This window comes from Coturnix japonica, chromosome 3 (genome assembly GCF_001577835.2).
Source record: "Coturnix japonica isolate 7356 chromosome 3, Coturnix japonica 2.1, whole genome shotgun sequence".
In the NCBI taxonomy this organism is placed as follows: domain Eukaryota; kingdom Metazoa; phylum Chordata; class Aves; order Galliformes; family Phasianidae; genus Coturnix; species Coturnix japonica.
This window is the reverse complement of record NC_029518.1, coordinates 50,804,661-50,828,768: the sequence shown is the minus strand read 5'-3', so window position 1 is coordinate 50,828,768 and position 24,108 is coordinate 50,804,661. Positions and strand designations below refer to the sequence as shown.

The 24,108-nt window shown below is 39.2% G+C and overlaps 1 protein-coding gene across 1 annotated transcript in view; it reads right to left on the bottom strand.

Moving 5' to 3' along the window:
• Positions 1-20,165, bottom strand: part of SGK1 (serum/glucocorticoid regulated kinase 1) — a 69,536-nt gene extending 49,371 nt beyond the window's left edge. The window contains exon 1 of the mRNA XM_015858450.2: positions 19,611-20,165. Within this exon, the coding sequence (XP_015713936.1) occupies positions 19,611-19,679 (69 nt within the window). The 5' untranslated portion in view covers positions 19,680-20,165. The remainder of the gene's footprint in view (positions 1-19,610) is intronic.
• Positions 20,166-24,108: the final 3,943 nt, after the last annotated feature.

Below are 24,108 nucleotides of genomic sequence, written 5' to 3'. Positions count from 1 at the left end.
GCTAGTTACATAATTCTTCATGGCAATGTAAGGAGTATTTGACTATTTAAATGCATTATTTTTTATCTATATACCAGTAAATAAACTAGAGCCTGCTCACAATTACAGGAAGCAATGATGTTCTGAAGTGCTTTTGAAGATTTCTGTACTTTCATTTAAAAGGCAAAAGCTCTTTAAACCCTCCAGGCAACGTTATCCACCATTACAGAATATAAGCAGCTGGCTGAAATAATCAAAATAGAACTGAGTGCAACAGAAAAGTGCTCCCAGTTTCTTGGGCTCCTTCTTGACTGCAGCTTTTTTACTCCTTTTTTACATCAAAAATTCATATCCGCTAGAAATGACTTCTACTCCATGCCTATAGTAGAGCACCCAGAAGCTTCTGGTTAAGCTATAATTGTGTTTATGAGATTCACTGTTCCCAGAGTAATCCTTTGAACTGCAGCTTCCTAGGTCTGTGCAGATGTTTTTGAGTCTACTTTGCTGGTAGCAGGAAAAACATTTGCAGACAGTCAAAGCTGTTAAGTATTACTTTTTCCTGCAGTAAACAAGATTGATATTTTTGCCTAATCTTTCAAGAGAAGTGAGTTCAAAAGAGTGTTGCACACTCTTCTGGGATCTAGTCATCTATCACTAATCCTAAACTAGATTGAAACATGACCATTCTTGTCATAATAAGAGAATTACCTTAAATGCTCTTTTCCCAGCCATGGCCTATTATATTGCTGAAAAGAGCACAAGTATTAAAAAGAAAGAAAATCTCTTTATTTCATGAATCTTGTTTGCTCTAGTTTCTGTTTGCATTACTTGTTAAAAAACATGGTATCCAGCAGTGATAATCACTCAGACTAGAAAACTGCCAGATGTGATTAAATGAGATTTGCCAAGTTCCAACTTGAGTTGGAAAAACTGGAGTTTTTCCACTCATGGCTTTTCCTCTTACGTAACAGCAAACAGATGCAGCTTTTAACTTCATGTGGCTCCGTTGTCAATGGCATCAGTCAACTCAGCACCATTTGTACTTTAACAATTTTAATTCATAAGCCAGTCCTGATCACTGTAATAATGAGCAATATTCTCATTCTCTTCACAAAAGAAACATCAGTCTGCTCGCTGGGGGCTGCTACTGGTGCAGATGTGGCTTTGGCTGGAGTGAAGCAGCTGCCAGTGGCACCCATGGAAATCCTCAGGCATCCTCACTTCTTGGATCTGGGAGCTCTGGAAAGGTCATTGATTCTCAGGATAACTTTGGGCTGGTTTGCTGCCTTCCCATCTGTAGGCTTGAGTCTCAGTGGTGCTGGAAAGGAAGAGACAACTTGTGCAGAGACCTATCATCTTGCAAGATTAGGCACTTTGTGAATGTGAAGATCACTAAATCCCAGTGCCTGCTGCAGACTTTTGATTTTAGTAGGATGTAGCAATGTGAATAAATATATTCTGGAGACAACATTTTATAGGCCATTGAAGTATGCAAAATTTCAAATATTTACTGAATACTGGGGGTAAACTATTTTGGAATGGGTTAGTATAGACTGTTGAAGTCCACTTGGTGGCTCAGTAAGTATCAGACAGTTCTCAGTGAAACATCACACCTGTCAACACAACAAGTATCATATTTAATCTGACTGTCTGTGCTACCAGATTCTCCATATGACAGCATTTTCTTCATCTGAAATTTTGGATGGGCTTTTTTCCCATTTTTGGATAGCACTGGAATAAACCACTCAGTGTGTGTTTGAACTCTTCTGTATTTACATTTCCATTTTTCATAAATGTCCCTGATTGCATCAGTTCATAAGTTTTTATGGCTTGCAGTCAGCTACTATTTAGTCTACATGTTGCCCTGCAAGCTCTCTGGGTATCTGTTCCCTACCAGACAGTATCAAATTCCTTAGCTGTGATCCAGGTCTGTGCATGTGTGTGTGTTTGTTCTAGTTTTGCCTCCAAGAGATATCAAATGCACTTTTCTCCTTCTCTGATTGCAGTTCATCTGATCCCTTCTTTCCTCTTCTTGCATTATCTAATTGCACCTTGAACCAAGATTTGAATTTTCATCCATTATGTAAACTGTAGGTGGACACAGAACTCTTGGAACTATCTCCCAGCAGCCTTGGGGGCGACCGTCAGAAAACCTATTTAAATTACAATTAGGGAGATTACGGAATGAAAAGCTCCATTGTTTAAACTGTATGCAGTCATCCACTTAAATGGAAAGTGGTAAATGAGAGGCAGGCTGATTAATGTCCAGGCTGAGATGTATCACTACTCTCTAGCTGGCTTCAACATTTAATTTGTCATGTCCCCTAGGAAGTGCAAAACAGCAAAAGAATCAGTTTGTCAAATCACCTCAAGCTATTTTCTTCCCTCTGGGGCCCTGAAATGTGTCACTTTGTTGATTAATAATCACATTTCATTTTATAAAGGAAAGTGAAGGGCAACTCTCTGCTTAGTCATCATTTGCCACTCTGCAAGCCAAAAAGCTGCTTGCTAAAATCAGGCTGAAGCTAAATAACAGAGCACATTTCTTCCACTTTGGCCTAGATGAACATGGCCTGTATTCACAGAGTTCAGCCATCCAAACGTGACAGGAGAAAGGCTGCCTGATGGTTCATCTTGGAAAGAATGGACAGTCATGGCTCAAGGTGGCAAGATGCAGAGGACGATGGTAATGTTTAACATGGATGCCAGTACACTTCAGTCACCAGCAGGACAAGGCAGTAGAATTCTGGTTGGCACATGATTCCTCCAAGCCATTGGGAATGATGTGCCAATGCCCTGGGGATTACTTTCTCCTTCCATCCTTCTCTTCCTTTGCTATTTTTTCATAAATTCTTCATTACCTCATTGTGGAGAGCCTCCAGCTTTGTGGTTGCCTGTAGGTATTACTCCTGTAAGTATCAAAAAGAAGAGCACATGACTGTGCATGCGATGGTTTTGAGAGGATGTTCTTCAAGTTCGTCCTGGCATCCCATTAACTACTTCAGCCATAAAGGCTGAATTAGAGGATTTACCTACTTTATTTCCTTTTCCTTTAATTGTCAGGTATAATACTCTTATAAAGTCTCCTTCTGCCTCTGCCTACATGGACTTATGCCACATAGCAACTGGGCAAGATGGTTTATCATGAATGTCCATTACTCCACAAAGCTCAGTGCCCTTCAGATCATGTCTGCAGGTTTCCTTCTATGGAAACCAGCATGCATGGGGAGGACACATTTGTCATGGCATGACAGGAACTGGAACATATACCTGGGTATGAGGGCTGGAAAGTGTTTGCATGTTCTCCAGATTCAAGTATATGCCTTTGGTACATGCTGAGGGTTTGACTGCCCTGTGACATATCTCTGTTCAGGTTCATTGTGTTGTGGTAAAGAGATCAGATTTTTGTCAAGGTTTTGTCATGGTTTTTAATCAGAACTTCATTGCTATTTGCACACACACACACTTTCTCGCAACAGAATATTTCACTTGCTGTTGCAGCATCAGACAGAAATCAAATCTAAGAGGAAACGTAGTAAATGTTTTTATCTTTGTTGTCATCAGAGTTAACACTTGAAATAAATATGGCATATTTTTACAACCTTAGGTGTGAATGGCATTTCTCTAAGCAGCAAGTCAGCTAAAGTGAGATTCTTTAAAAATTATGTCAGCAAGTGACTGCAGACAGGCAGTAGTCCCAAAAGATGATGAGTACCAATGTGACTTGAGAAATGTGAGCTCCTCTAAGCATGTGTTTAAGTGTTCCTGATGAACAAGTTGAATACATGAAAGACAAGGCATGAAGAGCAGCAGAAAGCTTTGGTACACCAATAATATCAGTAACAAGGATGAAAACAGTAAAAGCACACAGACAACTGCTTGGCTGATTTTCCCGTTCCACTCAATAGGAAAGTTCTTGCCAGCTCAAATGGTGCAGGAGAAAGTCTGTAATGCTCACATTTCACATTGATTGCTAAATTGACTTTTGCTCTGTCCTCTTATTGAATGGATGATTTGTTTGCAATGTGGCACAAAGAAATTTAAACAACTGAACAGGCACCACTTAGAATTTTCTGCTCTTCCTTCCTCCTCTGTTGTCCTTGATAACAATCGCTAGCCTCATGGGATTATTTTCTTGGTGAATAAATAAATAACTGATGTGTTGGAATCAGGTAATAGTTCTTGGATCAATTGTAAGCACTGATGGCACTTGTTTCTACAGGACATAACACAATAGATTCATTGTCCACACTGATGTATAAACACCCTCTCTCTGCACATTGTGTCAAAGAGGAAAACAAAACAAAATGGGGTGTATTGTGTATGTACAAATCTAATCATTCCAGGCTACCAAGTTTAAAAATGCTTTTCATCTAGATGAAATAAAAACAACATGAACAATACACCCCCAAATTCTATTCAAATCATTTAAGGCTTCTTATTTGTACCTTCTCTTCTCTATTTTAACTCCAGTAAACCTAGGCAACGTTTATTTTAACTCCTGCTCTGATAAACACCACATCCCATGTCTGCCAGTCAAAATCTCAAAGCAGTTTGCAAGCTTCTGTGATCTTCCAAGTCATATACAGGGGCCAGGGGATGCAAGTTCAGAAGAGGAAGGGTTGCAAAGGTATAAGCATGAAAACAAGCCAGAGGAAAAAAAAACATCTCACTGTGATTTTTCTCCTTTAAATATATCCCTCTAGTTTCCTCATACAGTAATCGTTTTGCATTCTTCAGTAGTCTAAGAAGAAATGTACAGCACTCTAAAGCTTTGCTGCAGTATAAGAATAATGGCTGCAGAGGTAGAGCACAATAGATGACTGGATGCAGTACCAAATCCCACTCAGTAATCATCCTTAGCCATTCAGTCAAGAGTATCATGCTTTTCAGAGGAGTGAAACACATTCTGTATGGCCTTAATTTAATAACTTTCTTATTCATAATTTACATCTGATACTTCACTTTGCTTAACTTGTATTTGATTTGGCAGAAGTTGATTGATAAGACTTGTTATATTTCATACCACTCAAATTTTTTGTAGATCTGAAGGCCAGCCAGGATCATTAGATGGGCTGATTTGGGATACCTAGTCCTGGCCCTGAAAAATAAACATTTCTAAGTACCCACAGAGCTGCAAGGAAAACCATGTGTCACAGAAAGCATCAGTGTGTCTGTGATGGCTGCAGGTGGGAGATGGCTTTGTTTCACAAGCTGACTCCCTTTGCCAGACAAAGCTGGGCTGAGACTTGGCAGCAGGTGTCCAGGCAGTCTCTCCTGTGCTATGCTCATAGAGGCAGGTGGCCTCACCCCAGCCAGTAAGCTCAGGGTGGCCTTTTTTCACCTGGCAGACCTGTGTGTAACACAGACAGACTTCGTTCTTATAAAGGAGGAGATATAATACTGCAAGAGTTTTGGCAAATATGTTCAGTGCCAAATGTAATCAATTCTTTTAATATTGTTCATTGATTTTTCTTCTTAATTTTTCCCAGAAGAAACAATAAAAATGAGCTTATCGGAAGCAACACCATTTGATACACTTTGTGTCACATTAGGAAAACACATGGTTCTGAATTATTTGGAAAGAAAGCATGAATATTCCTGTAACAGTTGCATGAAGCAAAAGTAAAATACAAGAGACTCATATGTTGGTTAACTGTTCAAAACTTTCTGGCCATGATACTCTTTTAAGATAAGCAATGAAATCTAGCTTGGCTCAGTCCATCTGAAAGATAGACCTAAGTTTTATGGCTTTTTCTGCTCCCAAAGCTGCAAGTAACATTTATTTTAGACTCATTAGGAGAAAACTATTATTTTCCAGTTACTTTTCAGTCTACTCTGAAATTTGTTTGAATTTTTACCAAGTTTTCCTTTTCTCTGTGGAGACTGGTTGCCTCCATCCACTTGAAGAATGGGTCTTAGATACTCTCTTGGAGAGTGAGAAATGACTCAGTACTTCAAAAACGAAACAGAAAATATAAGAACAAACAAATGTGAAACCTCATCCCATTGCAATTTTCTTAACCTATAAAACTACAGCTGTTTCAGTTTGTGAAACCTAGTAATTTCTCCTGCACCTGTCAAACCTGCCTGGCATTTCAATAAATTGCTCCACATGTTGTTTTTCCTCATATTTTAACATACCTCAAGAAATATGGTTTTCAAACGGGGTAAGTACAGACAAAAAGCAGTTAGTCTGAGTAAAGAGACATTTTCAAACTACTAGTCATAAACATCCATTCATATGTATTAAAGAAATAAAAGTTCTTTAGTGAAAAATGTAGTAACAGATGTAAACCAGACACATTTGAGAAGTATGGAAACAAGGAAAGTTTTCTTACTGCTGTTTATGTTATTTCCCCTTCTTAGCTTAGTGTTTTTCCACAGTCACACTTGCATGCACAAGAAATGTCTTTCCCAGCACTTTTATTCTTTGTGGTCTTCATCTTGTGAGAAAATTATTTCCATAAAGACCTTTGTTTTAGAAACACAGCCTGAAGTGTAAGTCACCAACAGTGACTCATTAGCTTGAGGGCTGGTGTCTCCCACATGCGAAGGTTGTTAGTTTTGGGAAGACTGTGAGTGAAGCAGCTTGTTTTGAGTCTCATTCCACATGATTGGTTGTATGTGGGTTTTCTTTTGCCTAGTTCTTAAAAAAAAAAAATAAAAAGAAAAGAAAGAAAGAAAAATAAAAAGTGAAGTCACTTCAGGCAAAAGCCACTAACCCATTTTTCCTCTTAGGAAGTCAAATTTTGTCAGGGTTTGAGGCTGATCCAGTTAATCAATAACCGTGACATCAGGGAGAGGTACCTACTGGGTTACCTCCACTGGTAGGTGGATGTATATGATTTCAGTTCATTTTGTAGACCATTTTTCAGGACTCTAAGTTGCCAATGTAAATTATTATGTGAAGGAATAAGTGGAATAGTGAAAGAAGTACCATTTTGCGTAAGTAATTACCTTCATTTAAAGCAAATAGAAACTGAATACGGGAAGTAAGAGGAAGTACCTCAGACAGACATGGTAGCCAGGCTTTTAAATGGACTGAATAATTTTTCTAGTAATGTGACCGTGAAAAAAGGGAATTCAGACCACAGCCTAACATTGTAGGGCTGGCCAGTGACTCCTTTGCCAAAGAGAACATTTTCTAAAGTATTAATTGCACCAAACACTTGGCTCCTTCCAGCGCCTGCAACTCTCACATCTCATTGGGAATGTGGGGAGCCTGGGTGCCTGGCATAACTCTGTCCAACTAACCTGGTATGGCCAGTAGATTACCTTTTAGGTGGCATACCTATGACAGAGAAACCTAGCACATATGTCGGTATCTCACATTAATGCATAGATCTCAAAGACATTTGGGTCTTGAAGCTGCTGAGGTTTTCTAAAGCTCACACAAGTTCCTCCAACAACTTCATACAGCATAGATCTAGGGTGGATTCTCCATCAGCCTGCAGTGAAGGAGAAACAGGCTAATAAACTGGGAAGGTCCAGCTGGGAGAAATTTGGTGAAAAAGAAAAGATTTATTTATATACCTAACTTCTGGAGAACTGCCAGAGTACTTGGAACTAAACAGAGAACCTCTTAAGGCTCTTGTCATATCTAATTACAGTTCTTTCAGGCTTTGCATACACTGAATAATTGGGGATGGAATGAACAATTTCTCCATAGCTCAGATCTTTTTTTTCCACTTTAATATTTTTAAATTAATTTCAAATACAGAAGGAAAGAATTAATTTAGGCAAGATGTCCTAGAGTAGTCACCTTGGCTCCCTTATCACTGTACTTAGAAATGCAGAACAAAAGAAGAAAAGACATGGAAAATAAACTTCTGAGTCTGAAATCAGATTTGTTCCTCTCACAGAGGATCAGAGTACATATGAGGAAACTGTGAGCTCAAGAAGAAATGTGCCCTAATGGAATCTTCTGACAACATAAATCAAATCTCACAGTATCCTTATCAAAAACATGGATCTTCCATCTCCTCCAAGTTCATTGTAACTCCTAATATGCACTAGAGAGGTTCTGTCAACGCAGGAGCTATAAGAGAAGTGTCAGGGCCAAGGTAATGAATGGAGACTCCAAGTTCCTTCTTGAGGCCTGCATTTCTTCTTGGCTCTCCATCTCTCAGGGGGCATGGCAGCAACAGAGGCCTTGAGCCAGTGGATGATTGTACCTAATGTGCTGCATGAAATTTTACACCTAAAATAACCACAGTAAAAGAGATTCTAAGAAAAATGTATGGATCCCTTTTTGATTCATCTCAGTGTGCTCAGAAACAGCACCATCCATGTTGTGGCATCAGAATTCATCATTTCATGAGGCAGGAAAAAAAGTGAGAATAAACCAGCATATGTATATATATGCATGTATGTACATACATATCTATGCATGCTATGTGTTAACGTGCATGTACATACACTGTTAGGTCAAGATCTTGGATCCCATTGTAAAATCCAGTTAGTTTTTTTTTTTTTCTTGTTTGTTTGTTTGTTTTGTTTGTTTGATTTTATTTATTTATTTATTGTCCAGAAATAGTTTGTGAAGGAAGTGCAGAAAAATTTCTGCGAGTCTAACTGAGGAACTTCAGTAGAATAGCACAAAGGATGCTATTTAGTTGCCTCAATGGGGCCCAAGAGGTGAGTCTATACCAAAACTAGCAGACATGTTCCCAGTTTGCCATATACTTTGAATGGTCAGTATGTCATTGGATGGTAGAAAAGATACCTTGTGATACCCAGAGATGCTGTGCCTAACTACCTCAACGCAGCCAAGAATTTGGTTGCAGTGATGACTGGTCTAGACTAATGACAAGGCATCAGAAAGGTCTTTTCTTCCCCGCCAGGTAAAGATATATTCTGTAAAATCCATTTGTTTCAATAAGCTGGTTTTGTCATCTGAAGTAGAGCCAGGAAGAATGAACCAGAACTGGGATAAAGACAAAGGAGTATCTGTGGAAAACCTTATCTATGGATGGATTAAAAACCCTGTTGTTAGAGAGGCAATGGAAATAGTGATGTTGTTTGAGTCTCTGAAAATGCCATGAAACTGCCCAACCTTTGAAGCAGTACAAATGACAAAGATCTTACCACACATTCCCTTTGCAGTACTCAGTATGTAAAGGAGTCTAGTCAATCCATGCCAGATCTTATGGGCCTGGTGACCAATGAACACCTCTGGCTGAAGGCTATACCTTTAGGATGCAAATCTATAGAACTCTTAAGCACTGAGCCATGTTTAGGTTCATCTGTTTTAGGTTTAGGTTAGACATTAAGAGGAAGTTTTTCACACAGAGGGTGGTGACATACTGGAACAGGTTGACCAAAGAGATTGCAGATGCCCTATCCCTGGAGGCATTCAAGGCCAGGCTGGATGTGGCTCTGGGCAGCCTTCTCTGGTGAGTGGTGGCTCTACCTATTGCATGGGTGATGAAACCAGATGATCATTGTGTCCCTTTTCAACCCAGACCGTCTTATGATTCTATGGTCATTCTAAAATCTGAATATCTGATATATTTTTGTTGATTTCATTTTTTCCAATATGAAATCAGATCTCATTTGTGTGATTACATATTCTTGTGGAACATGGAGATACCACTTTATTTGAGGATCAGAAATGATGTTTTGAGTGCTGTGCTCTGTATGACTATCACCATGATTATTTTTATCATTATAATAATCTATGTAACATTTAATTTCAAGTATTCTTACAAAGAAACAATATAAGGCAATTTTACAAGTGTTCAAACAAGAAATGAATCACAGTTTGTAAGCACTAGCTGCAAGTTAGATGTTCCTAATACTGGGCATTCTCCCAAATGTATAACATCAGCATCAGCATAGCCGTTAACTTTATTATAGGTTTTTATATCACAGGCTGTCCTCCTCCAACATTACTTTCCATTATCTTTTCTTAAGATGTCTTATAACTCTTCTTTGCGTCACAGCCCAGCAGTTAGTCAGAAAGGCTTTACACACAGAATTCCCACAGTGATTTTGTTCCCATAGTATAGAGGTTTTGTCCAACACTGCAATCAGAAAAGATGAGATTACAATCTCTGTTCTGATAAGGAGAACTCCTTTAATTTGTTCTTTTAGAAATGAGGAATCTAAAGTTCTGCATGAATCAGAGTATGTCAGATGATGACACTATTTTTCAAAATGTCATTTCTTTTGAAGTGAGAAATAAATTATTATTAATCAGATTCAAACCCACTTACAGCTAAACACGTTAAAGTTTAGCAGTCTTTCATCATACAAATGCAGGAATCTTTAAGTAGAACAAAAGATACTTTAAATGGGAAGCAGAACTTCAAGCCAGGTTTGAGATGTATTTTTGGATGAGGTTGTTGCAATACATCTACAAGTTGTATTGCTGACCTGCAGTTCAAGCATTTGTATTAATAATCTATTTTACTTGCTTCTGCCACACTCCTGAGGACCTTTAGCCCCCAGAAAAAAAGCAGACTTTGTAAGAACTGACAGAAGCAAGTTAAGTTAGACTAGCAAATATCAAATATAAACAGACCAAGAAGTAAAATATATCTTTCCCGTCTGTCATTGCCAAAAAACAACTCTCTCCATATCAGCCATATAAAAATCATTTTTATAGCAACAGTAGTCTGTGATTTTCTCTGTATTATATGCGTTCATGAAGCCTCTACTAAGATTCAAACCTGACAGCTTTGATCTGTGTAGAAACTCAATCTCTTTTTCTTTTCCTCAAAGAGCTTACAATCTGGGCAGGTGATCAAAGGATGCCTACTTGGATAACTGAGGTGACCTCTCAGCATCAAACAATAGATCAGTGAGAGTGAGAAGCCTGTTCTCTCTAGTCTGATCTCTTTAGCACCCAGAATTGGTAAAAAGTGGCCCCTTAAAAATGCCATCATCTAAGAAAGATGCAGCCTCCTGAGGTGCTGGCATCATGCTGTTGTGAATGGATAAGAGCAGAACCTTTGTGTAACATGGGACCTGGGGCATCTCCCAGCACCAGGTCACGTCTCTAGGCAGCTGGCAGCAGCACAGTGTAGGCAGACTCCTCCCTTTTCTTTTTAGGGTCTCTCTGAATGTTTTGAGGGATGTTTGGATGTGCAGTATTTAGTTGGTAGACACATTCATAGGTGTAGTCCTCAGGAACTTTTCAGAAAGTGACTGAGCTCCCACTGCACGCTTTTTACATATTCAAACATATGCAACCCAGAAAAGCACAAGCAATTATGTTGGAGCATCTGAACAAATAATCCCTTGGCAAATGAACTGTGTTTTTGACAGCATGCACTGCTTCTAGTTGGGAAGTAAAACTGGGTTACATTGTTGACTGTATGCATCTTAGAATTGTCTACCCATACCTTATCTACAATAAAAAGATGCAGGCCCTGCCCCTGTACACAGCGCACCATCTGTGCTTCTGATGCTACACAGAAGTTTACATACTGGGGGGCTGCCTGTGGGAGACATGAGAGGACTGAAATAAGCAATGTGTTATAGAGAACAGCATGCCCTGTTTTGGGCTGTCACCTCTTCAGCCATTTCCTGATACATCAGAGTATGGGAACAGGCTTTCGCCATGCCGAAAGACACTTATAATGCAAACACGCCTTGAAACTCTTGACTTTGTAGGGAAGCATCTATGTTCGTCATGCATTTTTCTTCATCATTCAGCTCATTAAGAGAATGGGCACATTCTTAATGAGCTGAATGGACTAGAAGTAATAGCTTTTCAAACTTACCACTGTATTTTACCACATTCTGTTGCCACTCTCATATGAGCAAGACTGCGTCAACTGGTAAGAAGGCATTTCTTAACATTAGAAAAAAGTACGTTATTTTGGTGCTTGTCTCATTAAGCTGCTTACAGCTCCCAGTCAAAGTTTACCCTACCAGATTTTCACTGCTGTCATTTCAAGAAAAGGAGATGTCTTTTTTTTTTTTTTTTTTTTTTTTTTTTCTAGTAGGGAAAGTTAGAGTAGATCAGGAAAGAGCAGTAATTTCTGTCCTGTATAACACCTCACCTAATTGATGGTGTTATCTACTTCCTTTTTACCCACATATTTATGAAATGTGAATGATTTTTCTACCTCATCAGTATATTTTGAGACTTGGTTAATTGTCTGCAGGCTGATTTGGAAACTTGTCAATGCTGTGTCTTCAAAAGACATTAAAATGTATTGATCTCAGAGTTAATCACTGTGTTTATTTTTTAGCCATCAATATTTAGTAATCTTTTTGGAAAAACAATTGTTGTAAATAACATCCACAGGAAATTATTTCCTGATAGCATGTCATTTAAGAAAAAAGCCACCTGTGTTATCAATTTGATTTTGCAGGCTTATTTCATGCATTTAGTTCTTGTATGTTTTCCTGTTGCATTAGCATGTCCGTTCATGTATTTTTCTGCAGATTGTTGCTCTCCTTCCATTTTACCCTCCCCTCCCTTAGCCAAATTGTTAAAAGGATATACTCTTTCCCCTTACTTTCAATTCTCTGATTTCTTTCTCTACAGACATAACCTTTGATCTCTCCCAAGCCTGTAACCTTCATTAAACCACGTCTTTAAAGTACTTTGTGTATTACTCTGAATTCTTAGTGCTTCTTGGCCCCTGGATATCATATTTATTACTCTCCCCATTTGGCAGAGGAACAATATTGATTTTTCAGAAGATATTTTGCTCTCTCAGTAGCTCACTTTGCATCAGCTCTTTCCAGAGAGCCAAGGGTGTCCAGAAACTTTTGCACTGCTATTCTTGCTGGCAATTTCATGTGTCGCAATGTTTTTCAGACAGTTTGGATGTTCAGACTGAAGTTAAATGATACAGAGGGTGCTGAGTTGAGTTATGATAGCAATGATACCACTGTGTTTGGGGTAGGATTGCTCTAAGAATTTAACTCCAGATGCTATCACCTTTAAATTAGTGCTAATATGAACTTGGCAGAACAGTCAGAGATCTCATGGCTGGTCCTTCCCCAGACAGAGGGCATGACTATGAAATACTCTGAAGGCAATGAAAAGAATCAAAAATCAGGTTCAAGCAATATCTAATCTGATCTTGTAAGGAACGATCCAGAGCAGACCGTAAGAGAAACCTACCTCCCCACTGCTACTTCATTAGTGATGGTGGATAATGAGACTAAATATGGCAGAATAGCTGCGAGTGAATCTGGAAAAATCCAGACAGATCCTGAAATTTAAAAAAGAGAGGAAAAAAGACTTGAACTCAGATAAATCTCAAGATAAATTCTTTGCTCTATGTGTTCTGGGAGGATTATGGTATACAGCATGGGAGAAAAAGCCTAAGGAGACTATGTGTAAAGACATAAAACTTACCACATCTGAAGAAAAAGCAAATCTCTAAGAGTTTGATAGAAAACATGATAAAATGCAACATACATTTGTCAGTATGCCAGACTTGCCTGGTGCCTTACTTTGAAGACGGAAATGTAGATACTCTAACCCACATAGTCTTCAGTAATTCAGGTAGATAGTGAAAACACATGGGAATTAATTATTTAAAATGGAAAACAAGAGAGCTTTTACAATAAAAAATATTGAGAAAGGAATTAGCGAAGTGCATTGAAAAGAGGAAAGCTAGTACTGAGCTGAGTTTGACACAAAATGTAGGCTTGTGATTTTAATTTTGCCAGTGACCCACATGCTCAGCAGAAGAGGACAAGGGTGAGAGGACATGAATGAGATGGAGGTTAGAAGTGTGAAGAGACAGCAAAAAATGTATAAATGAACAGTTTGTAACTCAAAAGAAATTTGATTACTAGCAGGATTACTAGCGCAACGACACACCATCAGTAGGGTAAAACTAACCTGTCTCACAATAGTCTAATCCCAGTTCACATTCCCTATTAGTATTTCCCTACAGACAAGGAAATACGACAGCTTCTTTTGCCTGTTAGGGTGGCCAGGGAGTGGAAAGTTTACCTTAAGTGTCTAAAAGGTGATGGCTTATTTAGACTAACTAGATACAACTGGGTGAAGAAATGTCTGCTCTCCAAAAACCCACCTGTGGTCACACATATGAGGAAAGAATTTAATTTGTCGTTACTTTTTCTTGGCACAAGAGATAATTGGAATAAGTTGGACATGTGTAAATTTAGACTGAAAATGAGAGAATTTCTACCTTTTCAGATGGGATAATTTTCGAAAAAGTAAGAGATATATGGTCAATTTCAAGCAGCAGCTCAATCAATTTGTGACGGAGATTATGAGACATGTTTAGCAATGAGAAAAAGAGACCAAACTTAGACAGAAGTTTTCCTCTAGTCCTGCATTTTAGGAAAGGGAAAGAAAGGGGGTATTCTAACATAATTCCATCATCCTACATTTTTTCTTTCTTTCTTTCGAATTCATTTTTGTTTATGGAAATGGCACTTGGGAGTGCCTGCAGCTTTAGCTGGTACCAATCATGGATGCTCAGCACCCCTCCATACAGAAGAAATGGGACGGGAAAGAAGTCTGCACTTCAGCACAACTCTGTCTCACTTGCAGTAAGCCAGGATTCCTGTCTTTAGAAATCAACTTCAAAATGTGCATACTTGTATGACACTGGACCACATAGCAAAGAAGAACTGCAGTCATCCCTTATAAACCTGGCATTTTCCTGAGGTACAGTCAGCTTCAGATCTCATTTATTTTCTTCTTGGTAAGATCCCAATTACTCTAAAAAAAAATAGCTCCAGTTCTGAAATGAACTTGTAGACCCATTAAAGTGGCAGAACAGACAATAGCCCCTACAGCACAATCTACCAGAAGGAGGAGGTCAGTTGGAAATACTGATTTCAGGGGTTATCTTTGTCACTAAATTACTGTAATCCGAAAAATGGTATTCAGGTAATTCTGCAGTCCTCTCAGCAGCTCCTTGCCTTGAGCTTTAATGCAGGCAGAGCTGTCATCTTCATGCACAATAATGTTTATGAGTTAGTCTTTTCAGCATGTATATGGAGTAAGCTCCTGGTGTGCAGTGACATAAAATATCCACCAAGAAAGAAGGATATGGTTTCCCCAAACTACAGATTTGTAAAAGCTGCATAGAAACAAGATAGGGATTTTCTCTTCCTTCTTTGTGAGCTCACTTTAGCTTGACCTAAATTGCTAATTAATGCAAATTTTCTCAGTGAAAAAGGATTATGGATACTCTCCCTTATCAGGTTTCAGACAAGCAAATCCTTAATCTGTGCAATAAACTTCCTCTCTGAGACATTCCCCATCATTTTTTATCTGCTTCTTTTTTCTTCATTTTATGGAAGACTGCTATTTCATTTCCCATTTATCAGTCATTTATCTTCTTCCCATCCTGAATAAATTTGTATTTGCTCTTGGTCCGGACAGAAGAGGACAATGAATTTCCAGGCTCACTGAGGTTACCATATCATCAGCTAGTATTTAAGTGGCACAGGCAGTTCATTATTCATCATTCATCCCAGATTAACCATTCTGTTGTGTTGTAGAAAATGGTATTTTATTTCAAGACGAGTGAAGTCATATGTTGCAAAATGTTATCAGTAAGGTTTATAAGGGAGGCAAATGCCACAGAAGAAGGCAGTGCAAATACCACAAACCCTGCTTCCCAAAACCATTTGGCAGGGAAAGCAGCAGGTACCAATGAAAGGTCCCTCTACTCTGAGATAGTCCTGTTGGCTGACCAGCAATACTGTGTTTGCAAGTTTATCCAGTTCTCAAAATAAACCCAGTTCTGTTGGCAATCCTGTGTAGTTCTGGAGGGTGAGACCTCTGAGCCCCTCAAATGAGAAAGACATATCTTCTGCCAGTTAACAAAACCTTTTAATTGAACTTTGGGAAAATCAAAATGCATCTAGTATAAGAGAGACACACCAACCATTTGTTACGAATGCAAGTTAGTGGGGAATTTCTATTGGAATTCAGTATCAACATCAGCGGGCAGGATAAGGGATGGCAGCAGAGCAGAAGTCCTCACAGTGAAGGTAATTCTTCGCTATGAGATGATAATGCATTCTAATCTTTCAGTATTGTCAGATAGAGATACTTATATGCCATGACCCAAAATGATGTGAACACTTGCTTTTCAGAAATTACCATAATTAAAGTAATTTTGGATTCTCTCTTTCTGCCTACAAATGCCCCTCCTTCTTCTCCCCTATTCTCTTTTTAGATTTCTGTCATCACCAATTAAAAAATAGTATTTAACTAAATATCATATTTATCTTAGTCACACTGAATTATTTTACCTCTTGCAGCCAAAAAAACCCCACAGGCATTGTCAGTCATTTGATTTGATTTTAAACATTGTAGATTCTAAGTGCATGGGACCCATACCTACTTGGTTCACTTCTGCCAGCAGTGAGTGCTATGAGTTATTCTGCAAAACTAACAGTTTCTACTTTTTATTTCATCTGTGGGCTGCCCTTTAATTTCAGCCTTTCCTTCCTGTTCTCCAACCTCCAGATGTGATTAGCCCATACCCTGAATCATCTGACACAACAGGCAGTGTCCCAGAGGGTCAGTGCTTTGTCATCAGAGAATATGCCAGGCTTAAAAAAAAATCTAGATCTCAGATTCAAGTCAATATGAATGTACTTTCAGCCTAGCATAAATCCACAGAGCTCTGTCAGTCCTTTCTGCACTCTTGGTCAGAGCAATATAGAGGATTGCAATTTAATGAAAAACATTAGGAAAATGGAAAAAAAAAACAAAGTTAAATCTAGCACGTTCTTCATTTAAAATAAAATAAAAATCTGAGTTGAAAAAATAGCAACATTTCCCACAATTTAGGGTGTCCTAATCTAAATTGACAGACTTAGAATTAGACTACAAATGTGGACTTTTCTAGGCGAAAGACACTATTACTTTAAACTGGAGCTATTGGGGTCCCAGCTCTTGTTTCACTAAAGATCATGCTGGTGATCTGAGGGAAGCCTATCATAACAAAAACATACACATGAGAAATCTGCTTCTGGGTTCCAGATATTACCAAGTACAGTGGGAATAACAATACTTCATCCCTGCAGTCAGATCTGCTGAGCTGCCCAGGGCAAGGCCTGCCTCTCACTGAGAGTAGAGGATGTATCCAGTAAGTTGATGGTGTCAGTTATGGCTCACAGATTCTCTATGGTGCAAGTGTCAAACAACAAACAACCTCACATGCTAGATTCAAATCAAGAAACGTAGCAGCTGTACTTCTGTAGACACAGGGATCTGGTGGTTCTTCAGACAGAGTCCAGAACATTGGTAAGGAACTGAACCTATTGGATCATATAAATCATATCATCATATAAACAAGAGGGGGAATGGCTGTATACGAGGGTGGATAGTGATAGGACAAGGGGTAATGGTTTTAAACTGAGATGGGGGAGGTTTAGGTTAGAGATTAGGAGGAAGTTTTTCACACAGAGGGTGGTGACACACTAGAACAGGTTGCCCAAGGAGGTTGTGGATGCCCCATACCTGGAGACATTCAAGGCCAGGCTGGATGTGGCTCTGGGCAGCCTGGTCTGGTGGTTGGTGATCCTGCATATAGAAGGGGGGTTGAAACTAGATGGTCATTGTGGTCCTTTTCCACCCAGGCCATTCTATGATTCTATGGTTCTATGATTCTATGATTCTATGATTCTATGATTCTATGATTCTATGATAGCTGTCTTAAACCACCTTGCCCCAAACTCCCAGTAATTAAAATCACTATGTAACTCATCCAGCAAACAAAATATATGTTAGTGGAAGCCAGTAACCCTTTATGAACATGTAGCTCTTCTTGCTTGTAAATGTTTCAAGCACTGATGTAAGAACAATGTGGTCAATACCTGAATGCTTGATTTTTTAGAAGGGAGATAACGGGAGTAAGAGAAATGTCAGTGAACGTATGCATCTATTGACAGAAATGTATAGAGAGGGAATTTCCTTCAGTTGTGTCTGTAAATTGGTTTTACTGAGTTCATCCATCTTTGTCACAACATCAAGAAGGCAACATCTGACAACAATAAGAACATTCAGAATTGAAAAACAGCTATTTTCTCCTGATCCACTGTCCAGGACAGTTCCTGTATTCTTGTTTCTTCAAATACAACTACAGCTAACAATCTTTTCCAATGAGAAATTCACTCAACACTAGTATAGCTTTGAAAACAAAACTAATCAAAACTAAACTATCTTCCCTGATTCTAGAAAAAAACTATAACGAGGTGCCCAGAGATAACTTATCTTAGCTCTATACAGAGATAGAAGACAACTGACTGTGATTAGCTCAGTACATGAACTGCAAGCTATTTTGCTTTCTCTTTAAGGATACATTTCTCTTTAAACATTTGGGCATTTTTTGTGAGTTTAGCATCAAACATACATGTACCAAGGATTATATAGTTACATGAGAAGTTACCTGAGAAAAGAACCATTAATATGGACTGACTGCGAGTGGTGCCTGAATTGTTTCTGTGAGTCTTAAAGAAACCCCCTTGGAAACTACAAACAAATTTCATCAAAGACTGTACTTTTTAATTCTCTTAGTGGCCCTACTAGTATTTTGCATGGGAACCCTAAGATCTGGCATCTCAGTGCCCAGAAAGGGCTGACTTCGGCTTTTAGATAGTAGTCAGTGAGGGCTTTACTCTCTTTGCCTGAAGGATTAAATGGACTGACCATATTCTTGGAATAAGGAAGAGAGAGAATGAATGAGAATGAATGAATGAATGAGTGAATGAGTGAATGGAGCAGCTTATCTGCTTCTACTCCAGCCTATTTAAATACAGGGTTCTTGTTTTAATCATTCAGGAAATCCTTTCCATAGAGAAGTCTTTGCTACCAATCTCTTTCCGATGCTTTGCTTTTCCTCTGTGTCTGCACAGGCATATTCTGAATACCTGTCCTGCTGCCACATGGAAACGACTTTGTTGCTCAGGTTAAATGGAGAGCGTGTTTGACTCTAAAAGTGTTGTGAAAACAGAAATGTTTTAACTAAAGTGATAAGGTAGAGCAATGCATGCATATTACTTTAGGAGAACTGGCAGTCAAACCGAATACATAGACTTCTCTAAATCCTGACATATTTGGTTAAACTAAAAGATGTAATAGAAAACAAAATCCAGGTGTACCTCCCTCTAATCCTTTTTTCATGTGTTAATTACAATTGCAGGCAAATGACAGGCTGTGGAATATTTTGCTGAGCTCACAAACACCTCTTTGTTCTTTTCCCTCACTGTGAGATGATGAATGGAAGTGGGTAATGCTGCACTTCAGGCAAGTGAATGAAAGGTGTGGAGGGAGTCATACCCCTAGGTGCATGTGGAGGAGGCAGAGCGCAAGACAAGCTGCAACAGACCTGCACTCTGATTTGTATTGTATTATCCAACTCTGAATAGCCAGCGCTTGTATTGCGTCAAGCCCTGTGGTCAGCCCTGATTGAGAAATACATTCCTCAGCACCGAGTGCTTACGTAATGCCTTTTGGACCCTGTCCCCATCTCCAGCTCCCTTTTACCCCTCAGCGTTATTGTCCTTGGTGTTTCATTGACCTGCCCATGCAACAAGCTCCGTGTATATGAGACTGGCATTAAAATACCATCTCTCCTCAGTGACTTTTACATGAACCAAAATAACTGCAACAATAAAAAGAAAGTGAAAAGAAAGAAACAATAAAAGGAAAATCTTACCCTCTTTTTAAAGAACTGAAAGGCTGAGCACTTCTTGACTGGAAATCCATTCATGTCTTTGTTGACCATTTTCCACAATGAAGGGTGCACAGTGATAGATCCAGGGTGACACTTCCTTAGTGCATCCGTTTTCCTCTGTATCCCTTCAGTTAATAAAGACAGAGCAGGACGGGAGCCTTACCGGCACAGCTTGGGCAGCTGCCCTTTACACATTCAGCTTGCTGCACCAGCTACTGCAGCAGCAGCAGTGAGCAGCAGCTTTTCCAAGCCTTCAGTTGCAGCAGGCTATTCGCTTTGTAGAAATGTCCTTTAAATACACACACTCCTAGAAAAGCCAGTGACAGCTTTCACATCCCGGGCAGCAGATCTGAGGCTGAGTGAGTCTCACACAAACCTGGATCCTTCCATCTGGCTGGTGCTATTGGTACCACATGCTCCATAAGCAGCAAGGCTACTGGGCTCGATTTGCTATTCCTCTTCTCCAGGTGATGTGATTCACTGCTGTTCGAGATGAGAGCTGGTTTTGATTGTGCAAATTCCAGTGGGAGCTGCTGTTCAGCAACAGCAGGGAGAGAGAGAGAGAGAGAAAGAGGGAGGGAGAGAGAGATGCACTGTCAGACCAGCTGAGCACAAATAACCATACAAAGGATAGGAGGAAGGCTCAGAGAAAGAAGTGCTGAAAGGCAGTGTGTTTCCCTTGGGGGAGTGACAACGATAGGCTCTCATTTTATATATAGACAGTCTTTGAGTGAAAAGAGAGATAGGTCAGTCATTATTTTTTTCTTCCTTTCAATTTGCTTTTTTTTTTTTTTTTTTTTTTCTTTTTTTTCTTCTATGTTGCTCTTGTTGCAATGATTGAAACTGTGGTACTCTGGAAAAAAGCCTATCCAATGATCAATGCAACACTGGCTTATGTGACAGGACATACTGTAGACAGGGAAGCGTTGGAGCTTCATTGTGAAGTTCAATGAGCTTAAAGAAAGCCAGCAGTTCCCATAAAGTACAATTACCACATCTGATGCAGATAAATGTAAAGCAAGCAGGCACACACAAATCTGTTCAGATATTTCTCCTTATTCTGCCCTAGATTCAGAGATATATAGCATTTAAATACAGAAGAACTCTTTCATTACAGGAAGATAGGGCTGAAAGAAATATTGAAAAGACATTTTGTCTAGCCTCCCATTTATTAAATTTTCACCAAACCCAGTGATTCCAATAGCATGTGTTTAACTAAGCTGTTAAATATCATTTAATTATGTTGTCTTTTACAACAGGGTCTGGAAAATAAAATAGAGGCTTCTTCACTTCCTCTTGCCTTCTGTTCCAGATTAATAAACCTCAGATTCAAGAAAAGACCTTACCTTTAATATTAAACCAGTTTCTGGTTCTAGCTTTAGCTTTCTCCTCAGCCTTTCTCTGTAAGTGAGCCCTACTGTATAGAGATTTTCCCCCTCATCTAAGGATACTGCCTACTGTAAATTGGTTACTTGTCAAGTATCTGTATGATGAGGTAAATAAACTGAGCATTTTGCATTTTTCAGTGGAATAGGTTTTCGTGAGTCCTTGGGCATATTCTTTCACTCTTCCCTGCTCCTTTCATTTCTTTTTTTTCAGAAAATCCTAGAAAAATAAGATCACCTAAGCTGTGTATCCCTACATCAGTACAGGTTTTTCCTTATAACATTTACAGGTGAAACTATGAACTGACTGCTATTGTCACCAGTGTGTCTATTTCACAGAAAATCCCAGTGTTTCTCTGGTCTGAGTACCTGAGACCCTATGTCACAATGCTTGCAGGATATGACCTATTTTCAAGCCAGCATCACGCAGGATATATTTCCTTATTTTGTACTTCTAGCCTTTGTTCATTATTTGCAAACAATTTTTCTGCACTACTATTACACTTGGAATTTCTTGAGGAAACAATTATCTTAGAGTCATGTTATTTTTTCAAAAGTCCCTTTCCCTTTTTCTTTTTTCCTGTTTCCTTTTTCCTTCTTTCTTTTTTCAATTTTTCCTTTTTACCCCTTTTCTTTTCTTTTTCCTTTTTCTTTTTTCCTTTTTTTTTTTCTTATTCCCTTCCCTTCCCCTCCCCTTTGCCTTCCCCTCCCTTCCCTCCCCCAGGCCCCATTCCTCTTTCCTTGCCACCAGGATGAAAATTCTAGTCAAAATTACAAGGACAATACAAGAACATAGAACACTGCCACAGATCAGAATTCAGAGCAGTTCCCTGGAAAGTAACAAGTTCAAGGTCCAAGTCACAAAAAAGACATAATTTTGCACTTTGGTGCCCTTAATGAACTGTCCAAAGCAGTGAGCTGAAGAGCCAAAATCTTGTCAGAATTGTTCTGCTTTGGAAAACTAGTAAAATAGTCACTGGAGCAAGGAGAAAAGGAATTTTCCACTCTGCCCCTTTGTCTGCAGCTAATGTATTTTACCAAGCAGCAGTTCAGCTCAGCTTCTGAAACCTGACCAGCAGTTCAGTTACCAGAGACATGCTAAAGGGTTTTCAGGTAGTCTGGAATTCTCAACACATCTCAGTGAGAGCTTCCTGAACCAAGCACCCCTTACACCCAGTCACTAGCAATCTGGGAAAAATCTTTCCATTAATCCTTCCCTGTGCCTTAAAGCTGTCAGGCCTATATTTCTGTGCTTATGGATAGAGAAGTAGATGATAATGAATTTTTACCAGTGGCATCTCCCAGTGCTCTCTTCTGAGAACGATGTGCTTTGTCGGCTAATCTGATTGCATATTTGATTGCATAATAGGAAACTTTTGTTCAGAAAAGGCTTTCACTTGGGTTAACCATCCAGCTTGCTGTGCACGTACATTTATTTTTGAGATCTTTGATCTATTCAGCCACGGCTTTGATCTGTCTCTCATCCTGAGATATTTCTCCTGAGGGCTCAGTGCAATCTCCTCTTTTACAAAAGCATTTCTGATGCCTCTATCTTCTCTGTTAGATTCCCAAACTACTGGCTGAAATGTCCTTCTCCTCCCCCCTTCCAGGCCTGAAGGTAGTGCTGACTGCCACTGCCCTTGTGAATATATCTCTTGGGTCCTGGTGTCAGGGCCTTGGCCTCCAGATCCTTTTTGCAATTTATTTTATTTGGGCGTTGGCCTATTTTCAGCTGGACAAGTTATGCACTTAAGCTTGTTTCCATTCGAAGAAATAATAATAAACTGTCTTCAAAGTAGCCCGATAGTTTTGAAGTACTGCGGGAGATGTTTTTGGAGGCAGGTGCATTCGTGCTTGGGGAATGCATCATGTAAAGCCCTCTTGGCCTCTCTAGGATATCAGCATTATTATAAGATTTCTTGCAGGCTGAAATCCTTTTGGCAATGTAACCTCGAGGGATTTTATTTGACAGATTCTTTTACCACAGTATCAGAAGTGTGACTCAGTGGCTGCAGAGCTTATGTCTAGCATGAGAAGGCAAAAGTCTGAATGAGGAGCAGAAGTTACCCCACACATCTATTCTTCCACCAGTAGACAAAGATTTAAAGTCAGAAAGATTTTCCTGAGAAAAAGTGCCAAAATCATGGCTTTGTAATTAAATCTGAAATAAGCATAAAACTCCATGTTCAGTGCATTTAACTACAATCAAAAAGCATAAAAATTGAGTAGGAAAATAAGAATCTGAGCCAAGCCAACCCCCTCAGTGGTGCTTTATTGTGACTGCCATGAAATACCAAAGGCTTTCATCAGCTTGGTGACCTGCCAGATGTACTAGGCACTTTAAACAAGTCCTACAGGTACTTCGTGCTTTAACGGACTTTAGTGGTTTCCATTAAACTGTCATATACTCACCCAATGATAAAATAAGTTTTTTATTAGTGCAGTCAGGAAAGAAATGCAGAAATTTTCTAGTGCTAAAAATTTGGAGAGCTGAACAGCATACAGTAATATTTAAATATCTGCGAGGCAGCCTCTTGGGAGATCGTATAAGTTCTTTCACTGCAGATCTTCCTGAAGGAGTACTATAAATGTAGAGTAACACAGAATGCAGAGGAGAAAAGGCACGGACCAGAACTGCTCTGCTGGGCCTTTTACAAACACAGCATCCTAGTAATTGTCCTTGCCTTTAAACACAAGTGCAATATAACAGGTGGTAAATCAGGCCAGGATAAATCAGGGAACAAGTAAATCATACTGATAAATTTGAAGTAGCAGCTTAAATCTTCTCTCCTGGCCTAAGAATTTTCAAGTCTTAGGTCTTCGATATCACAGCCCTTGGTGTACTTTCAAAGCTGCCCACATCCCTGGCATGGGGCAAAAATATGTTGCAAACCATTTATAGCATCCTATCAGCAATGAGTTCTTACATAGCCACTCAGAATTAGTGGGCGCACCTTCCCTGCCCTCTCCTCCCTTGCAGTCAGGAAAAGTAGGCATTTTCTAGCAACTACAGTTCTGACATTTGATCCAACAATTATTGACACAGCTTGTATCATGGAGTATCATTTTAACAACTCAGAGCAGAGAAAAACTGA